The sequence below is a fragment of the Pteropus alecto genome, unplaced genomic scaffold, assembly GCF_000325575.1.
Source record: "Pteropus alecto unplaced genomic scaffold, ASM32557v1 scaffold86, whole genome shotgun sequence".
In the NCBI taxonomy this organism is placed as follows: domain Eukaryota; kingdom Metazoa; phylum Chordata; class Mammalia; order Chiroptera; family Pteropodidae; genus Pteropus; species Pteropus alecto.
Genome location: NW_006442109.1, coordinates 10,363,668 through 10,387,276, shown reverse-complemented (window position 1 = coordinate 10,387,276; position 23,609 = coordinate 10,363,668). Strand labels below are relative to the sequence as shown.

Sequence of the window (23,609 nt, the reverse complement as noted above, 5' to 3'; positions counted from 1 at the left end):
AGCACAGTGCCTGCATATAATGGGTACACAATTAAAATGTGCTCCCATTTTTGCCTTTCTGGGCACGAAAGCCTAACACATTAAATTCCTTGATTAAGGATAAAAACATTTGTCATAGAGGTGGGGCAGTCCAGGGTTAGGACCACAGACTGGTATCAGACTACTGGAGTGCAAACTCCAGCTCTACCACTTATGAGCTATTGAACGTTCTGGAAAAATGAGGATCAATTACAAAACCTGGCTCAGAGGGTTATTGTAAGGATAAAATGAGATAGTTCCTGTCAAGTTCTCAAGAAATGTAATCAGCAATCAACAAATGTTAGCTAATAATGACGGTACTGAGGCCTTGTGCTGGATTCGTTACCTGTATTATTTTTATTCCTCATGACAACCTTTGCAAAGTAGGTACAATTTTAACTTCATAGACAAGGAAACAGATTCAGAGAGAGTGAGTAACCAGCCTAGGCTTATTATGGTCAGTGACAGGGCTGGGGCTCATACCATGTTCGTTAAATCTAAGACTCTGCCTCTAGAAATAGTATATTTTTGCCTTGAAATTATTTGATGAATATAAAGAAAAAAATGATAAAAATAGCCTGCATATACAAAGTATATACAGCCTTAAGTACAAAGTATAAAAACAATAAACATCTTTTTGGCAGCCATTCTCAAGAGCACCTTTTTATGCTCAGAAACATTTTTGTCCCCTAGACTAAAATCCTTTTAAACAAAATCTACGGTTGTCTTCAGGTTCTAATCTTAGTGTTGTCACTAGCTAGCTGTTGCCAGACCCTTGTTTCATCATCTCTACAATGAAATTTTGAGTTATGAAATCATAGGTCATTTCCCACTCTAAAATTCTTTTCCTCCAGTTGGTTTAAAGGCATCTATCTCCACAAGCTGTTACTGCCATCCAGAGGAGAAATACTGTTGCAGACACAAAGAAGGCATTATGGCAGTTTTAGATAGTGGTGGCAATACTAGCTATCATTTATTGAGTGTCTACTATGTGCCAGGCACCTCCCTGGGCATATTCATATGTATTTCTATTCTTCAAGATAATTACCCATGTTCTTAAATTGGGAAATCAGAGTTTAAAAAATTTAAACAACTTGTCCTGGGTCACCCAACTAGTAATGAGTAAATTCTGTTTGGGGTCTAATGTTTTTCAGCAGTGACAAGAACTAAAATAGAAGCATCTTGCAATAGAGAGAATGTGTTTGCAAATCCATCCTTTTAGCCAGAGAACAGAATAGATTGTGGTCTATCTTCCCTGAAAGGACTCTGGACCTAGGGGCCAATATATGGCTCAGATCCACGTGTACCTCTTAAACTAGTTAAGATGTTACTACTCTAGCATAAAAATTATTTGTTGAGTAAGATAAAATGCAGAGTCCCATATCCAGAGATTCTGAGTCTAGGTCTGGAGTAGAGCCCAGGAATCTACATTTTTAGTAAGTACTACAGGTGATTCTCATCCAGATGAGAAGCCCTGCTCAGTCACACTGGACTGTGGTTTCTATAGGGGCCTAAACAGAATGAGTCACATAGTTTCCTGAGGCCTGAGATGTGCACTTATTTACTTATTCAAAGAATGGGCCGCCAACTGGAAGATGGAATTTCTAAACCTGGTATTTATCCTCCAGTCCCAGGATGGGCTCAAGGCTCCTTGAATGGGAAATTGCTCCCTGTGGGATGGGTCTTGTACTCTTGCCTCAAGATTTCATATGTACAAAAGGTATTTCATATAGTCTTAAGCATACCAATCATGATGACCAACTTCCCTTTTTAGCACACTTCCTCACCCGCAGCCCTCATCCACTAGTCAGCATTAGGCTATTTTCTATGCAGGTGAACTCATTGGACTGGGGTGGGCCTTCACGCACAGTTTGACCAAGGACTAGAGTGGTCTGACATATGAGATTCTGCCTGGTAAGGGCAATGGTAATTGGCTAAATAACCAGTAGGCTCCACCCTAGACTAAAATCCTTTTAAAAAAAAATCTACGGTTGTCTTCAAGTTCTAATCTTAGTGTTGTCACTAGCTAGCTGTTGCCAGACCCTTGTTTCATCATCTCTACAATGAAATCTTGTCCCCTAGACTAAAATCGGAGTGGCAGACCGAGACCATTAACCACTAGGTAGTAAGAGATCAGGACCAATAAGCAGAGAGCTGTAAGATTCCCCACTCCTGTGGCAGTATCTGAGTGGGTACTTCCTTAGATCAATGTGACAGAGATTATTATTTATCTTTTCTACTTGATGGGAGCTAGATGGTGGAAAAATTTAAAGAGCTGACTTAACTACTTACTGAAAATCAGAAATACAGATTAAATACTCCTAAATCATAACATAGTCAATGGGGACATAGATTTTAAACATTCGATAGATACACTTTTTAAAGAACATCTTTTCCGTATGCATATGCATACCAGTTAGTTGCACTAGCTCTTAAGATATAATCTCCTTGAGTTCGATATTATAAATTAAATTTTTATTTAAAGCTTCTTTTGTTATTCAAGTAGAAAAGTTGTTTTTAACTACTGTTAAATAAAAAGTGGGAAGTGAGGTAATTCATCTTTTTCCCAATAATCTTCTCTTCCTCCAACAGTGTCATCTTTTTGAAAGTCAAGGTAATTCCTTGTAAATAAGGCTTTTAATAAATTACAAATATGTAATAGGTCTTGTCCATCTTCTTCCTAACTACTTAATGCACTGTTGCATAGCAACAAATTCTTTTTTCTGCTTCTTCTTTGCTGGAAGTCTGAGAGTCTGAAATCTGCATTGGCTTGGATGAGCTTGGGCATTTTTCTGGTGCCAGGAGTGCAAATATCCATTGTAGAAATCAGTAGCTGTTAGTGTTTTCTTGAGCATCACTGATCGTACACCAATCCAGCCATCCTAAAAGGTAAAAGACAAATAGTGAATAGGCAGTGATAACAAAACTTTTATCATAAAAACAAATAAACCAATAAAGCTTATTAAGTGTCTAGTTGCAAAGAGCACTATAATACATATGTAACATACTTCTTTGACTTGAAAAGTTTATTACCAAGGAGCAATAACACATGTATAGACCTGATAAACCTATTTAAACACAGAGGGAGCAGAATAAAAAGGTATGTTATATTTGCATGGTGCTGTACAGTTTTCGAAGTGTGTCCATATATCTTATTGTGATTTATATAACCACTCTAAAAGGTAGACAGAGTCAGTATCATCCCCAGAGAAAAGTGATTTTAGAAGAGAAAACTGATACCCAGAGAGGGTGAGTGATTTGTTCATGGTGACAAAACTGGTGGGACTCAAACTCACATGTACAGACAACTCCAGCTTCTTCTATGAGAGCAAATTGCAGATTTGCAATACAGATATTCACAGACCCAGACAAGGACAAGACATATGCAATCAATGTTATTCCAGAATAACTTGAAGATGAAGAGAGGCTGAAGTAGGAGCTCTGTATCTGCATTCTGCAGGGGTCAGATCAATCTATCACAATTTTAAAACACCCGTTGGTGAGCATGAAACATCTCACACAAACACCATGGGATATGGAAGGAAAACACTCAGGATATGGAAGGAATGTGGAACACTTCTCAGGATAACGCCATTGTCTTATAAAACAATAATGGTTCCAAAGCCATTTAAAATAGTTAAGAAATCTCCTCTCTAACCACTGTTGGATAGTAAAAGCAAGTAGGACACATGCACTGTAGTTCAGCTAGCTACCTCAATATCACTCTTTTCTGATAGTCATTTTAACAAGATGACTTGTTAATTAAACAAGATTTGTTAATTATTAAAAAGAGCTTGTTAATTAAATTGGATTAATGAAAATATATGTTTCTTTTAAGGAAGCACTAAAGTTACTGAATCTTCTTTCATTGTTTCAGTAAAAAAAACTTTGGCAAACTTTAATCCCTTTCAAAAAATTATACCATCTTTTCTGATAGTCATTTTAACAAGATGACTTGTTAATTAAACAAGATTTGTTAATTATTAAAAAGAGCTTGTTAATTAAATTGGATTAATGAAAATATATGTTTCTTTTAAGGAAGCACTAAAGTTACTGAATCTTCTTTCATTGTTTCAGTAAAAAAAACTTTGGCAAACTTTAATCCCTTTCAAAAAATTATTTGAAATTCTACTATTTTTTAAAATTATTTGAAATTCTACTATTTTTCAAAATTATTTGAAATTCTACTATTTTTTAAGAAAATTAAACTGTTCATTAGCTCAATCTGATGGATAAGCAACTGAGTGAAGTGCTAATTAAAAATGATAAATGATACAAGCTGTAAAAACTCACTAAAACAAGTATAGTAATTGAAACCTCAAAGAAATGTACCTTGCAACAAACCAGCAGTATTTGCGACTGTTTGTGGTATGTTATGGATCCTGGAATAACAGCCTGTCCTGTTAATTTTGGATCTAAAGAGTAGGGGAGGGGGAGGATATGAGAGAGAGAATAATTATACAACTTAATTGTGCTTCTTAAAGATCAAAAAACATTAGAGTGGGCCCATCGGCTGATGACCTGACTTTACAATCCAAAACTTAAAATGGAGCCATGGTGCTCTCTGCATATCTCAAACCCAAAGGGAAGCTCTCCCTACACATGAGTCCTTTACCCAGTCTCCCAGAAATCAATCTAAAATGTTAAATCTAGTTTTGACCATTTGGGGGAAATAATTAGCTACCAGTGGAGAAATATACAGCAGGCTTAGGATCTAAGCTGGCCCTTTCATCCATGATCAAACAAATCTCAATTCTAGATTCCTGGAGAACTCCAACTCCCTCTGAACTACACCAGCTCCTCCTGTGATTCACACTCCTTCAGTCCACCATGTTGGGAGGGCACTGATGGGCTTCAGAGCAGACCTGTGTTGTAAAATGCTATACCATGGCCTGAGTCTCACTGAAGGGCCCATAGATTTTCATTATGATATTCACCAGCATGAAATGAACCAAGTCATTTTACATTCCCTGAAAACCTTAGCGCAGGAAATCAGAGCTTAAAATGTGATAGCAGCACTGTTCTATCTACCTCCCAGGTTCCTATGATTATTAAATGAGGAACCCATGTGAAAAGACACTGCAATGAGTAAGGCAATGAATGAATGTAAAGTGTTATCATTATTGAACTGAAACAAACTAAAAATCCTTCTTTTTAGTAAACGTGACCTATGGTAAAATAGGGACATTTTCAAATAGACTGGAGTGAAAACATTTTCCATGCCAGCTATTCAAAGTACCTGCGAGGACTGAACTATTAACTTCAACCAAATCCAGAAGTTTAATGGTATTATTCATCCAGAGTGTCTGCAACGGAATCTGCAAATAAAATTAAAGTATGATTAAAGAAATATTCAATTCTCAAATCCTTTTCAACTATTATTTTGTCTCAATCAGGTCTGACTTTTCCTCCAATTACTCGGTCTCCAAATCTTACTGAATAGAACACAAACACGATCTCCTATATCAGTCTCCAGACTCTAAAAGATCCTAACATTAAACAATATTTTAAAATTAATGTATATATTTATTAATATTTCTAATGAAAAATGTATGCACATTATGAAAAATGCAAGCATTACAGTAATTACATTAAAAAATTTAGAAAGTGAAATTATTTTGTACTCCCATCCCCAGAGGTAACCGTTATAGCAGTTTGATGTTAACATCAAATATCCTTATATTTTTTAAATAAATAACTTTGTATTTTTCTATAAATACTATTGCAAAAATCTAGAACATACAGTTTTTCAAGGGATTTTTTTACTTAACCATAAACCATGATCATCAGTGCACTTAACTATTTCACTCCTTTTATCTGCTGCATAGTATTCCATCTTATGAATGTACCATAATTTACTCAACCAATACCTTTATGATGGAATATTTGTTATTTTCAATTTTTTGCTGTTATAAAATTACAAAATGTGATAATAAATAACCTGGTAGATATATTTTTGAGGACTTTTACATTTCTAGAGGATAGTTATTGTTTTTTTTTTTAATGCACTAGATTAAAGAACATCAACATTTTGTTGTTAAAATGTATTAATAAGAGAAAAAATGACAATGTATTGCTGTTTATTATTAGTGAGACTGAGGAGCATTCCATATATTAAAGTGTACATTTTATTTATTTCTCTGAAAACTATCCGTTTATGGTCTCTGCCTCTCTCCTTTTAAACTGAGTTGTTCATCTCTTGCCTATTAATTTGTGAAAGCCTTTAGGAAATTAGCCCCTTAACTCTTGAATGTATTATGAATATTTTTATTGTTGTTGATTTTTAGTCTTGAATGTTGATTTTTAATTCTTGAATGTATTATGAATATTTTTATTGTTGATTTTTAGTCTTACGTATACTATTTTTTATTTTTATGGAGTAATATTTATCAGTCTTTTCTCTCATGACTTCAGTGGTTCATGTTATGCTTAAAAAGGTCTACTCCGCATTTCAAGATTATTAAATATTATAATATATAATCTCCAAGGTCTGGAAAAACACAATTGAATAATTTTATTATAATTATATTATATATAATTATAATATATATAATATATAATATAATTATAATAAAATTATTCAATTGTGTTTTTCCAGACCTTGGAGCCAGAAGTGAAATCTGATTCTTAGAGCTGCCATTTACTAACCAAGAAACAATGTGGTTTCGTATTTTTATTTAAATCCATCTAGGTTTTATTTTGATTTCAAAAGATAGCCCTCTAATGGCTTACCAGTTGTCCCAGTGCTGTTTAGTAGATAATCCATCTCACCCTTCCCCCAACGTGAAATGTCATCTTCATCACATAACATTTCCAATATACCTGACACTTCAGAATTTGATTTAAAGATGTTAACAAAAACTAATACACACCAGGAAATAATTTTTTTCAAATATCTGAATTAAATAAATTTATTTTCAGACTGTAGTTCAATCTTCTATTTCATAGATAAAGCAGGTGAGGCCCAGAGAAATGCAAATATTTTTCCCAAGGTTAGACACAGAGCTGGTTAGTAGCAGAGCCAATGATCAGAATCTATGTTTTTTTCATTCTCAGCTCAGTGCTCTTTTTATGAGATCTCTTAAAGAAGACATTTAATTTTTAGTAGAGTTAGGCTGTTGCCAAGATTTAAACATTAAATTTTTTAAAATTAAGTAAATTTGAAGTTCATAATTGTTTATAACATTACATATGATATATTTTGGTACAATATCCTCTTCTATAACTTTTAACTCATTTTGCTTTATGAAATAATTCTCATGTAACTTTTTACTTTTGAAGAACTCAAAATACTTTTGAAACATGCTTACTGACTAAAAAAAGATTTACATTTGCTGAGTTATAAATACGCTAGGAATATAATCAGAATATACAGTTCTTATACTTGAGGAGGTAAAGCTCACCTTCACCTGTGATCAGAGCATTGCAGAAAGGAAAGGGATGGTAAGAATACAGTCATTTCAGCGTTTACCATCATTACTGTCAAAATCACGTTTGCATGGATTTAAATTCAGAGATTATCTCCTTTGATCTTGACAGCTGTGACCAGTCATTAACCTCATTTTAGAGGTAAAAAAACAAAAGCTCAGAGAAGATAAGGGTCTTGCTATTGGTTAGTAAATGGCAGCTCTAGGAATCAGACCTCACTTCTGGCTCCAAGATAAGTACTCCTTCTGTTATAGCACAAGCTTTTCTCAGTGGAGAGGAAAGGTGAATTGCAGAAGATAAGGATCATTATGTAGTAATATATCTGTGTTTAACTTTTTGAGGAAATATCAAACTGTTTTCCATAGCAGCTGTACATTCTAACCAACAATGTATTAGGGTTCCAAATTTTTCCACGTCCTTATCAACACTTTTTTTTTTAATTATAGTGATCCTAGTAGGTGTGAAGTAGTATCTCGGTGTAGTTTTTTTTTTTATATGCAATTCAATTTATTTACTGCTTTATATCTTATAATTCCAAAAGCTTTATAATGTCACATTTTCTTAACTTAGCTGTTGGTATAATAGCTTTATTAGTTCAAATCAAAAGAGATCAATGTTCTAAAGTAAACATGACATTGCAATATTTAGTTATTCTTTGTAGCTGGAACTCAGAAAATAATTTCCTATGAAATGGAATACAGAGATCATTACCAATATCTTTAAGTTTCCATCTTTAGGATAAAGCTAAAGGTCTCGACTTTCTCCCTGTTCCCATTCTACTCTCTTCAGGTGATGGCTCAGGAGACCTCGCTTGCTCTGCAACCTGCCACCAGCTCATATCACACTGGATGCCTTTATCAACTTTGTTAAAGTGGGCCGACCAGGCAGCGGAGGAAGCAGCCCTCTGGAGGTAGCTGTTCCAATCTCCCGCTTCCTTTTCATCCAGTTTCTCAGGGAAGTCATGGCTCCCACTGCTGTTGTCTGGCTTCCTTTCTACAATGCTAAGGGGCTTCTGGGATTTAGATTGTATGTTCAGGTCCTTGACTGCTTTCATGCTGGCATCAGTGGCCTTTGCTGCTGAAGCTTATTGACATCTCCAATTCTGAGTTCTGAGTTTTCTGTCTTTTACTTCATCTGGAAGGGCAAGATTCGAAGAACAGCAAGATTTGTATCCCTTCTTTTCATTACCCAAGTTCATCTCCATGGTTAATCATGGTTAATTCTAAGATCATTAGATCTTAGAATATCATGACACTGCTCTGACTAGACAGCTCTTTGTTTACCTTTATACATAATGTGGTCTTTACCCTCATGAGGGTTATTGAGCACACGCTGACTTTCACATGAACTCTGTGAAATCCCATTGTGCTGCACCATGTTCTCTGGCATGGCTTTACCATAAGCCAGGTCATGCGAATGGATAGTTTCTTTCAAAGTCTTTCAGAACTTCGTTACATGGGATCCTTTACCCTCTTCCATCCTCATTTTCTTGTTCTCAGATGCAGCTTCCCTGAGGTGTGTTTCCACAGAGTGTCATTAGAAGAGCTCTTACCACGTAACTCCCTCTTCTGGGCAATAGAAGATGAAGCCCTATTTGTTTCTTCAGGAATGTTGTCAGTTTCAATGTCAACATTAGTAGTAGAGATACTGGTCACCCTATCTATGTCACGACTTTTGCCTTATGAGGATAAGACTTATTTTTCACTCATGTTCTCAACCTGCTGAAGTTCAGTTGAAGTCTCTTTTGTTATCATTTTTCCCCATAGCCACTATAGTGCCAGAACCGTGCTGGATTACAACATGTAGGGAATACAGGTATGCTGTTAAGTGTTGTGGGCAATGGGGACTGAGGTATGAAGAAGCCAGGATACTGAGCACTAAGAATGTGGAAAATACAGAACTCCATTTCTGAAACCTGCCCCAGGAACAGAAAATGGATTATAGGCAGGATCTAGGACTAGAAACATTGGGTAAACCTGCTGGGCCATGGTGTGTATGTTAAACTGGGTCTGGCATTATTGCTGACAAAATGTGCATTGATTTCTGAGTTCATTTTCTACGTTACTCCAGTTTGAAGTCTGAGAGAGTCTACAGTGGCACACAGGCCTGCTTCTAGCCTGACATCTGCAACTCAGAGCATCTATATTCAGTGTAGTTTTGATTGTCATTTTCCTAATGACTAAAGAAACTGATCATCTTTTCATGTGTTTATTGGCCGTTTATGTATCTTCTTGGAAAATGTCTATTCAGATCTTTTGTGCGTTACCTAATCAGGTTGTCTTTTTTGCTGTAGAGTTTTAAGAATTCTTTATATATTCTGGATACTAGATGCTTATCAGACATATGATTTGCAAATATTTTCTTCCATTCTGTAGGTTATCTTTTCATTTTCTTGAGTGTGTTCTTTGAAGCCCAATAGTTTTGAATTTTCAAGTCCAATTTCTGTATTTTTAGTTTGGTTGCTCATCCTTTAGGCATTATATCCAAGAACCACTGCCTAATTCAAGATCATTAAGATTTAGCCCTATGTTTTCTTTTTTTACATTTTTTAAAGAATTTTAAATTTTATTGACCTTCTAATATTTTTTAAAAAGTGAAATTTAAGGTCATACCTCTAAATTTGATATACCCCTGTATTTTCATCTAAGAGTACTATAGTTTTAGCTTCTACATTTAGGTCTCATTTTGAATTTATTTTTTTATATGGTGTGAGGTAGGGATACAAATTCATTCTTTTGATTGTGGATATCCAATTGTCCAAGCTCCATGTGGTGAAGCTTGGACCATTCTTTTCTCATCAAATTGTCTTGGCGCTCATCAAAAATTAATTGACCATAAATATATGGGTTTATTTTTGGACCCTAAGGTCTGTCTCATCGAGCTATATGTCTATCTTAATGTCAGTATCACATTTCTTGATTACTGTAGCTTTGTAGTAAGTTTTGAAAAAAAGAAGTGTGAGTTCTCCAACTTTGTTCTTTTTTTTCAAGATTTTTTGGCTATTTTGGGCCTCTTGGGATGCCATATGAATTTCAAGATCTCTGCAAAGAAGTCAACTGGAATTTTATAGGGATTGTGTTGAGTCTGTAGATCAATTTGGAGAGTAGTGCCATCTTAACAATATTAAGTCTTTCAGTCCATGAACACAGAGGTCTTTCTATTTACTATTAGGTCTGCTTTACTATTTATTAGCTCTAGTAGTTTTTTAGGGCGATTCTTTATGAGTTTATCAATATAAGATCATGTCATCTACAAATATAGAGAGTTTAACTTCCTCCTTTCCAATTTGGTTACCTTTGTTTATCTCTTGGCTATTACCTCCAGGACAATGTTGAAGAGAAGTTGTAAGAGCAGACATCCTTCTCTCGCTCCTGTTCTTAGGCAGAGAGCTTTCGGTCTTTTGCCATTAAATATGATGTTAACTGTGGGTTTTTTGTAGATGTTCTTTATCAGGCTGAGGAAGTTCTCTTCTCTTCTTAATTTGTTGAGCATTTTTATCATGAAGAGCTGTTGCATTTTGTCAAATCTCTTTTCTGCATCTACTGAGACAAATATGTGGCTCTTGTCCTTTATTCTACTAATATGGTATATTGCGTTGATTGATTTTTGTATGTTGAACCAACTTTGCATTTCTCAGATAAATCCCACTTGGTCATAGTTATAATCCTTTTCTACATGTTCTTTGATTCAGTTTGCTAATCTTGTTGAGGGTTTTTACCTCTATATTCATAAGGAATACTGATTTTTTAGTTTTCTTTTCTTGTAATGAAATTATCTGGTTTAGCCTACCTTGGGTTTTGTACTAGTTGCTCCCTCTGTCTGGAATGCTCTTGTACTGATCTTGGCATGGCTGGCTCCTTATTGTCTTTTAGATCTCAGCTTAAGTGTCACTTCAGAAGGCCTTCCCCATCTATCCAATCTAAAATAACCTCCAGTTAGTCTATCCCATTATCTTATTTTAATTTTCTGAAAGAAACTTATCACACTGATATTTTTATTTATTTGCTTATTTATTGTCTGCCTTCCCACATTATCTTTATCTCTAGTACCTAGAACAATGCCTGACACATAATAAGCCTTCAATAAATATTTTCTTTAATGAATGAATGAATAGAAGAGATCATTTAATGAGTACCTACTCTGTGCAAGATGGTATACTAGATGCTTTATATACATTATATCGGCCCTAATTTTCCAATGAACAAACTAAAGCTCAGAGGTTACTTAATGCCACTAAACTATACATGTAAAAATAAAAATGGTTAAAATAGTAAATTTTACGTTATGTATATTTTACTACAATGAAAATAATTTAAAAAAACAAATTTCAAGATCTTTAGATTACATTAGATTCATTCCTAAAAATATTTGAAAGTGAATTACGCACGCACACACACATACATACACACAATTAAGTAAAACTGCAATCTGACTTCTAACTTACTATATCTCCAATGGCACGATAAAGTCTGAATATTTCCTCTGAAGTTTGTTCCTCCCATTTTATACAGCTGGTACCAACAGAAACCTTAGGGGCTACAAGATAAAGCCAATAGAAAGAATGAATATCAGGTTCCATGTCCATGAATTGATAACTGAATGATAGATACAAGAGAATTCATTATATTATTTTCTAAACTTTTGTATATGTTTGAAATTTTTCATAACATAAAATAAAATTAAATAAACCATACAAGTACTAGAAGAAAACACTGGTGAATTTCTTTATAACCTAGGTGCAGAAAAAAATCCTTCTAATTCAAACTCCAGAAGCAATTAAAGAAAACAATGATAAATGTGACTAAATAAAAATAAACTTCTGCAAGACAAAAAAAAATGTCATAAGTCAAAAAACGAATGACAAACTAAAAGTATTTGCAATTTATATTACAATACTTTATATCTATTTATATAGATATATAGAAGACATATAGCTATATATCAAATATAAATATAATTATATATTGTATAGTGTATTTAGAAATACTTTATATTGTATTTAGAAATACTTTATATCTATTATATAGATTTATATCTATTGATTAAAGAATTCCTAAAAACCAAGAAGAAAAAGACTAAAACCTGATAGAAAAATTGGCAAAAAACTCTTCCTAGAAAAAAGAAATGCTAATAGTCCTTAAACATATTGAAAAGATCCTCAAATTCATTCAAGGAGTAATGTAAATTAAAATTACTCCAAGATGCAATTTATTATCTATTAGATTAAGAAGTAACACATGCATAAAGTTATTCCTAGCAAAAGTTATTCACTGAAATAGCAGAAGACTGGAAACAACCCAAATGTCCACCGATAGGAAATCTGTTGAATAACTTATGCTATATCTGCACAAGTGAGAATTATGCCACCACAAAAAAGAACAAGGAAAATCTCTTCTTATTGATAGCAAATGATTTCCCGGATACGGGGTTAAGTAAAAAATGAAAGGTGCAGAAGAGTGTATATTTTATGCTACCTTTAGTGGAAGCAAAATGGAAAAATCGATTTTAAAATATATGTTCTTGTTTATTTTGATAAAAGTAAACAACTGGAAAGCTAAATCAGAAACTAATAAAAATAGTTACTATAGAAGGAGGGAAACAGGATTGGAGGGGCTAGAGATAGAAATGAGACTTTTCTGAGTATTCCTTTTCAAATGGCTTTAACTGTTCGATCATGTAAATATTTTCTATATTCAAAAATAAGATTTAATTATCAGGGGAAAAAAGCAACCCTGAAAATTAAAAACAAACTGAAGCAAATAGACCTAACTATATATCAAACTAGATAGCAAAATCACATGGAAAATATAATTATCTTCAGGAAGTTTTGAACAAAGTACTATGACTATATACTCTTAGCAGGATATATTTAAAGGAAAAAAAAACTGCAGAGAAATCTTAAGTTCTACTTAGTACTTTTACTGTTTGTAGTAATATTGGTGTTATAATTTCAAAACTATTTTATGTAGAAAAAATAAACATTAGTATTGTTTAAAAAAAAATTCAGTGTAAGAGAAAATATTTTTTAAAACCCCATAATTTAAAGTTTGAATCAGAAACAATATGAACTCCAACATTTTTTAAAAATATAATCCTAGCCTTGTCCACTGACACCTCATGCTGAAACATACTGTTATACCAGATGGTTTCTAAATTCCCCCCTCCCCCACTAAAACGAATAAGGGAGAGATGGCTGATTCCAGTGTAGGACAGAGAATTTACAAGGTGAGCCTGGGACATCTTATGACAGACAGCCAGGAAGCACTCAAAAACTAGTTGGGGATTGGGGGGATATCGAAAGGATACAGGAGCCAATGTTAAGGGGCTCCCACTGGCCAATCTGGGACAATTTGAGTTGCACAAAGAATTATGATTGTAATTAACTGTAAAGCACAATAAATGAAAATCCATGAGTCAAATGATAATTTCAAAAAACTTTAGTGGCCATCATAACTGAAGGCAATTATGGTACCAACTCCTTACTCTAAAACTTGATAATTAGAGAAAAAATTAAGCATTTACCCTGTTATTTTAGAATGAACTAAAATTCAGGCCCAATTAATGAGGAAAAGCTCTTCTTACAGAACAATGCCAATTACTAAATGTAAATGAAGTTGGAAAATCACTATTGGCAATCCCCAATTAAGTAATTCATTCAAAGTAGGAGCATCAATCCACACTAAAATTGTTATATGAAAGGTTGTTAGAGAACAGGATTTTTGCATGGTGCCAAAGTCTTACCCCACAAATTACCAGCTGATTGCAAATGAAGAAACACATCTTCATACTGTATAGATCTGGTAGTCACCTCTTCAACCAAGTGATCAAACTTAGCTTTACTAGCCTTAATGCAACCTCATATTATGGCTTATTGATATGAGCATCCTAAGATTGGAGGGACAGGCCAGACTATTCCAAGCATATCCTTTTAAATAGTTTTAACTTTTGAATCACGTAAATGTTTTTAAAATAAAATTAAATCATACATTTAACAAGCTCCTTAAAATTAAAAATAAATTGAAAAAAATATCACTGGAACATAATATCATCTATGAAATACTGTTTCCAAAAATTTTAAGCCTGAATCTAACCAAGCCATTTGAACTTTCAGTTTATAGGAAATAACACTGGAAGGAAACAGACAACTGGCCCAGTTTCTTCAAAAAGTCAATCACATGGAGGAGAAAAAAATAGTGGAAGAATCACTCTAGATTAAAGAGACTAAGGAAACATAACAACTAATTAAAATTGGATCCTAGTTTGATAAATATATAGCTATAAAATACGTTTTTAGACAATTAAGAAAATACATACGGACTGGATATTAGATGCTATTATGGAACTGTTCATTTTTCTTAGGGATGCATGATGAAGTGTTTAGGGATGAAAGGTCATGATGCATACTTCCAAATGGTTAAACAGAAATTAAAATATGTATACTAAATAAACATACATTTAGAGAACGAAAGAAAATCTGGCCAAACATCAATAATTGTTGACCCTGAGTTAAACAGGTATTCACTGTCTTTCAACTTATCTGTTTGATACTTTTCAATATAAAAAGTAGGAACAAAATTTCCAATCTTTCATGAGGCTGCATATATTAAGAGGGAGAGGGAAACCTTACCAACCATTCTTTGGAAAAGGACATAGTAGTGTGCACTTACTCTTTAGTCAAAATTAAGGGAAATGTGTAAGTGAAGAAGTCAGAATGTTTAGATGCCATCAACAAAAAACAAAACCTATGAAAGAGGTAAGAGTCTTTGCAGGCTTCACTCACCATGTGTCACCCCCTCAGTTGGCTGCTGCCTTCCATTGTTCAAACTTTCAGGTAATTTTTTCAAAACTGAAATAAGCTTAAAAAGGAGAACAATATATCGAAGATGAAAAGAATAAAAGCAGAAATACATTACAATTCATGTAATTTATAGCTTTCAGAAAGCTGGGTGACAGGCGAGGTAGTTAATTGGCTTAAGCTGTGAGGATATACATCTGCTCGGTGGAGTTTCAGTAGAGATGTCACTCTCTGTAGAGTGCAGGTCACTGATTTGCTTCCAGAGAATACTGAGCTTTGCCTGGCTGTGCAAGCTTTCTGAACCAGGACAGACTACGCTCAGTCATTCACACTCTCACCAGTTGAGCCTCACAGAAAAACAGTATATTCTGTGTTCAAATCCCAGTTCTACCACCTATTGGCCATGTCATTGTGGAAAAGTTATTTTACTTGTCTGTGGCCTTCAATGTCATAATCTGTATAAGTGTTGACAGCAACAGCTACGTCAAAGGTTTGCTGAGAAGGTAAAAAGTAAGTTTATAGAGTATCTAGAACACAAGCCGGTGCTCAATAAATGACAGCCACTATTATAACAGCATTTCTGAGGCATGTGCCTAGAATAGGACGCACCATCCAAATAGCTAGGGGGAGTGTTTTCCTTTACAGAAAATTAATAAGTTCATACGAAAATCATTAATTTGGTCATTAAGCATTTATTCAGACCCTACTGTATGCAGATTAAATGAGCTACACAACAAGCTATACAAAGCCATGGAGATCATTTATAACTAGGGGGTCGGTAGAATTCCAGTGCATATGGATGCAAATGATTGGAACACAGGCACAGAAGTAAGAGGAAAGTTAAGAGTCACCTAGGAAATGCTGCTGGTTCAGTATGACAAAGATGAAAGAAAAGTACATCTATGAGACTGAGGGGAGTGAAATTGGGAAGAATAGTCTAAAAGCCTCACTGTGATATAGTGGCCCATATAAGATCACATGTTTCATTTGAAAGCCTTTATGAAGTACCCACTCTGTGTAAATTCTCAAAGACTTACACGAGATCACAAATGCCAAGCTAATATTTAGGAAGCCATGGACAGAAATTGCTCTCTAAAAAAACGACAACTTAAAATCATGTAATTGTTCTTTTCATCTAGCAAGTGAATAAAAAGCAGTGGGATATCAGAGAACTTACCATGTTGGCACCCAGTCTTGACAGCACTGCTTCCAATTCCTTTGCAGTGCTTTTGGGTGGCACAGGAATGGTTTCCTGTTTGACAATTGGACCTACATCAAATCTACAAAAATAAAAATAAAAAACAAACAATAATATAATTTCTGACGATTTCTTACAATCAAAATGTTTGTCTACATGAGTGTTTACATACCACAAGAACAGTTTGACCTTGGCTATGAATTTGACTTAGTCATTAGCAAGGGAGAAATGTCAGTTTGAAAGAAGGGAGAGTAAAATCTGACCTGTAATTAGTTTTTAAATTTATTTATTCCTCAAAGAAAAAACTATAAAGTTGCATATCAGGGATTTAATTGGAATTATAGATAATTCAACCATTAGTAATAAATATTATTTTTTAAAATCTCTATTTGTATAATGAAAGCATAGAGCAAAGAATTTCTTTTCTAAGAAAGTACAATTAGGAAATTCCTAATTATTTCTTTTCATATTTCCTCTCTCAAAGAACAAGAGTTTTGCCTGGATTATAATCACTGTTGATTATAAGTAGGCACAAGTGTGTGCATTCCCATGAGTCTTACATTTTATATCAAGCTCTGTAAATACTGGCCATTAACTTTTACTAGAAATATAATTTATTTTGAATATTTAACTCTGTGGCCTATTTTTAACTTGAGCTTTAATAAAATGTTTATTATGAGAAATTACAAACATTCACAAAAATGGAGAAGTCTAATGAATCACCATATATACATCACCCAGATTTTAGAATTATCAAAGTTTTGCCACTCTTGTTTCATCTACCCCCTTCCTCTTTTTTTCTCAAGTAAATTATAGCAAATCTCAGACACTGAATTGCTCTTGTGAACTTGTGAATCATCTTTTCTATGGGGACAATTAGGTGACAATAGGCAGAGGCTTAATACATTCCTGAAGCAATTTAAAATAATTGTTTCTTAGACTGTAGGTATAGTAACAAATTTAAATGTTTAAGCAACTATTGGTATACAATATATTCTTACATCGGGTTCTAAAAATTGTTTGACCACAGAGACCAAGGCCAGCAGAACCGAGACTAATATAACAACTAATATGCAAAAATCCATCTCTCATTAAAACAATGTCTTCTATAGAAATCCAGTTGTTAATGATGTAATTTATTTCAATTAAAATATTAAAAATTTCACAAGGGCTTTAAAGAGATGCTGCATAAATACCAAAACATAGAAGGCTTATTATGTGAAACAAGTTAAAAACAGAAAGGATACAAAAGCAAAGGGATGACTTTGGAGTTAGAGAAATTAGTGAGCACCAACCATTTACCTGTTTCCTCCCTTCCCACCCAGAGAGGCTGATATCGATATTAAAAATCACAAGAGATTTCAAGAAAAGAAAATAAGTTCTACCTTTTAGGTCTGATCTGCATAACCGTTACACCAGTAACTGTGTCTCCGTGAAGCACTGTATGGATGATAGGAGCTGGACCACGCCACCTTGGGAGGCAACTGGGATGGACATTCAATATGCCACTGAGTTAGAAAAGGCATAAATTAGTATGCAAGTGGGCTGTTCCATTTAGTTACTGCTACCTAAACTAATATGCTACTTTTCATCATTAAACTTTCCCAGAAATTTTTAAAAACTAACAGTTAAATCTAGTCTTGTACCACCTGAAAAGGGAGCCAGAGTTAAGTTCACTCTCTTACCATAAGCGACCAATGAAACAATTAAAAACAGAGCAAGAATATGCGTTGTTCCAAAGGTGTTCCACAACAGCTTATGCCTAGGAATTTTTAAATAAAAACAAAAAATGCATTTTTTACTATATGAGTAGAATCACTCAGACCCTATCGTGCATTTCATGGATGATGTGAGTTATATTTATAGTTTAGTTACATAATTACCCTCATTTCACTTAGTTCACATATAGAATGACTAAAACAAGCTTCCTGAATCCCCATCAAGTGATCTATTCACCTTTGCTGTTTACCCCAATACACCTATCATCCATTAATGAGCAATTTAAATAATTTACTAATCTGTCATTAATGATGTCTCTATCAGCATGATTATTCACTTTAGAGTGTGTATATATGAGTGTCTTATATTCTAAGATCCACTGTTCAGCTCAGTCTCACTCATCCAACAAATATTTACTGAGCACAATCCACGTGCTGGTAATGTTCTAAGTACTGGGGATACAAGCAATGGTGAACTAAACAGAAAAAAAAAATTGTTCCCTCAGGGAGCTTATAAACCAAGAGTGGGAGATAAGCAATGAAAAAGAAAATGCGTAAAAAGTTTGTCAGATGGTGCTCAGGTGCTCAGAAATATAAAGCAGAGAAGGGAAAGCGAGTATTGGGATTACAATTTTAATAGTGGTTAAAGAAGGTTCTACCAATAAGAAGACACTTGGGCAAAAACATGAGGAGGTAAAGAAATAGCCATGTAGATATATGGGAGAAAAGCTTTCCAGGCAGAGGGAACAGTAAGTACAAAGGTCTTGAGGAAGGTCAATGCTGTCAAGTTCAAGGCACGGCAGGGAGGTCAGTGTGGCTAGAGTGGAGCGAACCTGAGGAATAGTTCCAGAAGATGAGGCCAGAGAACCAGCAGAAGACCAAACCAAGCAGGCAAGTATTCACAAGCCAATATAAGAACTTTGACTGTTATTCTGAGTAAAGATGGAAAACCACCATAGAATTTTGAGCAGAGTGACATGATCTGATTTATGCTTTAAAAGGAACACTTGGGCTGCTGGGTTGGCAAAAGACTGAGAGGGCCAAGGACAAAAGTAGAGACCAGTTAGGAAGCTAGTGCAGTACTACAGGTGAGAGTGGCAGCAGTGAAAGTGATGAAAGAACATTCTAGACAGATTTCAAGGCAGAGCCAATAAGATTTCCTGTTGGACTGGATGCATGGTGTGAGATAATGGATTAAGAAGACTCTTAGGTTTGGGGGCTGAGCAACTAGAAAGCAAGAGGTGCCATTTGCTGGGGTAAAGATTTTGGAAGGAGCAGATTTTGGGTGAAATTTCAGGAATGTCATTTTGCACATCTTAAATGTAAAGTACCTATCAGACATCCAAGCAAAGCTGTGGAGGAGGCGCTGGGTATCAGAGGCCTAGAGTTCAGGGAGAAATCTGAACTGGAGGGACAAATTTGGGAGTTGTCAGCATATACATGGAACTTAAGTGAGGGTGGGTGAAAAACCCATAGATAGTGATAAAGAGCACCATACATTTTAACAATTCATGCCACTACTAACATTTTTTATTCTAAGATAAAATACTAAAGAAAGCATAATCAGAGTTCATGTTATTGCATTTTATAGATATCAAGTCCAAGGTCTTTATATTTCCTTATAAATAAAACTTACTAGGGAAATTTAAGAATAAGAGCCTCACTCATAAGTCGGCCAAACGAAGCGACCACTCCAACATCATATTCTCCAGATCCCACATCTGGCCACTCATACACTGGAAGCTGAGACTGGACAGCATATTGCTTCACTGGCAGTCCTTTTGGTGATGGGGAGGGCACTGTGACCACTTCCAATTTTTCAATTAACTCTTCCTCTTTGTTTTCGCTAAGTTGGAAAGATTGGAAGAAAATGTGACAGTGTTAAGACAATGGGTCAAAGCTAAACTACTTCACACATCTTTGTGGTATTTTTATGATTAAATTCATGAAGCTCTTAAGGGTAAATGATTTAAACTAGTATATAGAAGAGACTAGGTTTTTACTTAATTTTAATTATTTTAAATTTAAAGAGCCCCATATGGCTAGTCGCTACTGTTTGGACAGCATAGTTCTAAAATTTTCTTGCGCAAAGAGAAACATATACAGAACAGACATTTTATTATTTATTATTTAGGGATACTATATACACTGCTCTACATTTTTTTTCTTCTTAACAACACTACATATGCTGTTATGTGAGTCTTTTTTAAAAAATGGGTTAATTATACATTTGCTTACATATGCATAGAACATTTCTAGAATAAGAAACTAAAAACAGTGGCTGTCTTTGAAGAGAGGAACTGGGAAGATACGTGGAAGGAACTGACTCTATATATCCTTTGACTCTGTATATCCTTTGATTCTCTTGAATTTTGTACCATAACCATGTGTTAATCAAACAATACTTAAATGCACACACACACTCCATGGTAATCACTCCATGACAGTATGTATAGCACTACCTCATTCTTTTTATCTGCTGCATAGTATTCCAGTGTACAGGAAGACTGTTCATTTATATATTTAGCAGGCATTGCATCACATATTGAGATATGAGAAAAAGTATACGTGCATGAGTAATGGAACTGCCAAATGAAGACACAGCAGAAGGGGCAGGATACAGGCAGTGCGAGATATGGAAGGCAATATGGGGAAAGCAGCATTATGGACGGTGTGCAAAGGAAAGGTGTGAAGGGACTGTTTCTGGGTGTGTACAGAGGGCAGTGTGTAGAAGGAGGAATATGAAACAAGAATATTGATGAGAGAGTCAGTATGAGGGGCTGCTGTGAAGTATTTGTAGGAAAGACTTGATGGAGTGAGATGGCAGAAATGAGTTGGGGGGCGTGCATCAGGAAAAAAACGGAATGGGGAAATAAAAAACTGGAGGTTGCAGGGAAATGGGGCAGAGCAGTATATATGGGTATAGCTACCATATACTATAGACTTCAGGACAGGTTGGATCGCAAATATTTTTTTTCCAGTATACAAGATTTGTTAAATTTTATAAATACTAAATGTATATCTAGGAGTTCTGATTTATAAATTTATTCATTTGAATACTTGGTATTTTGATTATGTCCTCATGTCAGCCTCAGAAAACTAGATCCGGCTGTATACAGGGAGGAGACGAGGAGTGAAGGAATAAGACATTGATGTGTCGGAGGATGCATGTGCCTGGTAAGAAGACGCCCAGAAGATCGAAGAGTATATATTAGATGGATCAGAGGCAGTAGGAGGAAGTGGAAAGGGAAGGACTTTGAAGTCAGACCCCTTTTCAATCCCAGTTAGCTCAGCTGATAACCTTGAGCAAATAGCTCAACCTTTCTGGGCTCCTTACCTTACACGCAAAACCGGTAGGGAGGTGGGGGGACTGGACGGAGGTGATGTATACACACGGCTAGCACGGGCTTGGCACCCTGGGATGCCCGCTAGCCCATAGACAGGGCCTGGAGTGTAGGGTGTAGACCGGACGGACCAGGGGAGGGAGGTGGGTGCCGTGCAGCTTCCGGGCGCCCGGAGACGCCGAGATCTGGGCCTGCACCCCTCCGGCGCCGCTATTTTCCCCAACGGGAGTCCAAACCGTCGGGGCCGCCCTCAGAGGCTGGACATCGGCGCCCTCAGTAGCTGGGCCCCCCAAACCCCGGCCTCGGTACCTGGCGGCGTGCAGAGCCCGCAGCGTCTCGCGGGCGAAAAGGTCTGTGCCAAAGAAGAGCACCCGCCACGGCGGCTTTTCGCGGACTCGGGGGCCCCGGCCGTCCTCCCCACCAGGAGACCCGCCGAACCAGGCCAGCGCTCGCCACCCGGGACTTGGTCTCCGGCCCGCGCCGCCACCCGCTGGCAGGGGCCCCCAGCAGCGCCGCACCAGCACCCACATCTCCTTTGCCCGCTGGCCTACCTCGCGCAGGCGCGTCGGGGTGAGCGTGCCCGAGCCAGGCCCGAGGGGCGGGGCCGAGGAGGAACTCCCCGGAGGGGCGGGGTCTGTCAACGACTGGGAGCGGGCCTATCAGGTTGGGGGCGTGGCCGTCTTGTTGGAGCTGATAAAGGAACTTGTAGGTTCAAGAGCCTACAAGAGCCTGTGATTTTTGTTGCATTTATTTGCACGATTTAGTCAATCTCTCAAAAACTCTTTTGGGAACAAATCTTTCGTGTTTTCAGAAAATAAATTCCCATTCATTTACATAATTCTGTGTCATTTTCTCAGCTATTATGGTAACTGATATTTACTGCGTATTTACTACATGCCGCGCTTTGGCTAAGCATTTTATATCGATTAGTTCAGTTAAATCTCATATCAACCATACCAGGTGGATATTATTACAACCATTTTACTGAAGAGAATCTGAAGTTCAGCGAAGTTAATTATCCAGCTAAGTTCCTCACAGCTAGCTCACGTAGCTCCAAAGCGCAACCCTAACCATTTGGCCTTCACAGCAATCTTACGTACTAGGAAAGGTCAGTGTCCCCATTTTGCACCTTAGGAAACTGAGGCTCAATTACTTGCTTGTAATCACTCAAGTGAATCAAAGGCCCTACTCTATCCCCTACCTTGTGGGTTCTTTTGCACAGAGGGATCCCATAGAGGAGATTCTTAGGGAAAATAGGTAGGGGAAGCTGTGCTTAGAAGATCTCTAAGGACCTTTGGTGCTTAGGTTCTTTATTCCTAAAGCCCATGCAGTGGCCTTCTCCTTGAATGTGGTCACACATCTTGGCTATAGAAAGGAGACCAGATTCCTTTCTAATCTCACTCTTACCGCCTTTGTCCATCACACAGTCCTAGACCCAGTGACATTTGACCAGTCCTTTCCCTTAAATTACGAGCTCTGCACATCCCTGCTTTTATGCCTTTGCTCATGCTCTTCTTCCTAGGCTACCTCTCCACGTCTTTTCTTCTGTAAATACTATCCATTCTTCAATACCAAGTTCAGACATCCTCTCTGAAACCCTGAGCTGGATTTATTGTCTTTATCCATGTGCCCTTTAATGCCTTGTGGGGACTTCTGCTTCTCACAGTTGGGAGTTATTGAAGGAAGTCATCTCATGTATGTCTAGTCAATGACAAGTTCACCTGTGTGTTGAGTAGAAAGAGAGATGCAAAGAGAGACTGTATTTCCAATGATTCTGCTGATCTGATCATATATGAGAAGGAACGTGAGATGGGACCCCAAACCTTGTATCCTTCAACTAAATTCTCTTTCAATATCCTCTATGAGAGTAAGTGGAATATGATTCTAATATTTTTAAAAACAGTATTTTTCCATACAACATGATCTATAAATACAACCCAAATAGTCCTTTAGGTTTTTACCTTAGAATCTGGCTGTTGTCTAAAGTGTGACTCTTTATTTCTGTTTATGTCATTTCTCTCTTTGAGTTAGAAAGCCTGAATTATACTACATTTAATTTTCAGCAGCCCAAATTCTTCGCAAGTAGCCCTATTCCCTAGAGCTGCCTT

General features: G+C 36.1%; 1 protein-coding gene across 2 annotated transcripts; it reads right to left on the bottom strand.

Moving 5' to 3' along the window:
• Positions 1–349: 349 nt before the first annotated feature.
• On the bottom strand, positions 350–22,046 carry MTFMT (mitochondrial methionyl-tRNA formyltransferase). Of its 2 annotated transcripts, none has more exons than XM_006920261.3 (9): positions 21,811–22,046; positions 19,794–20,003; positions 17,825–17,947; positions 16,419–16,521; positions 15,227–15,302; positions 11,891–11,982; positions 5,258–5,336; positions 4,351–4,433; positions 350–2,900 (listed from the first exon to the last, which is right to left on the bottom strand). In XM_006920261.3, the coding sequence occupies exons 1-9, from the start codon at positions 22,029–22,031 to the stop codon at positions 2,703–2,705; spliced, it is 1,185 nt and encodes a 394-aa protein (XP_006920323.1). In that variant the 5' UTR covers positions 22,032–22,046; the 3' UTR covers positions 350–2,702. The 2 variants fall into 2 exon arrangements, with proteins under 2 accessions (XP_006920323.1, XP_015451631.1); XM_015596145.2 differs by having other exon boundaries at positions 17,825–17,923.
• Between the last annotated feature and the right edge of the window lie 1,563 nt (positions 22,047–23,609).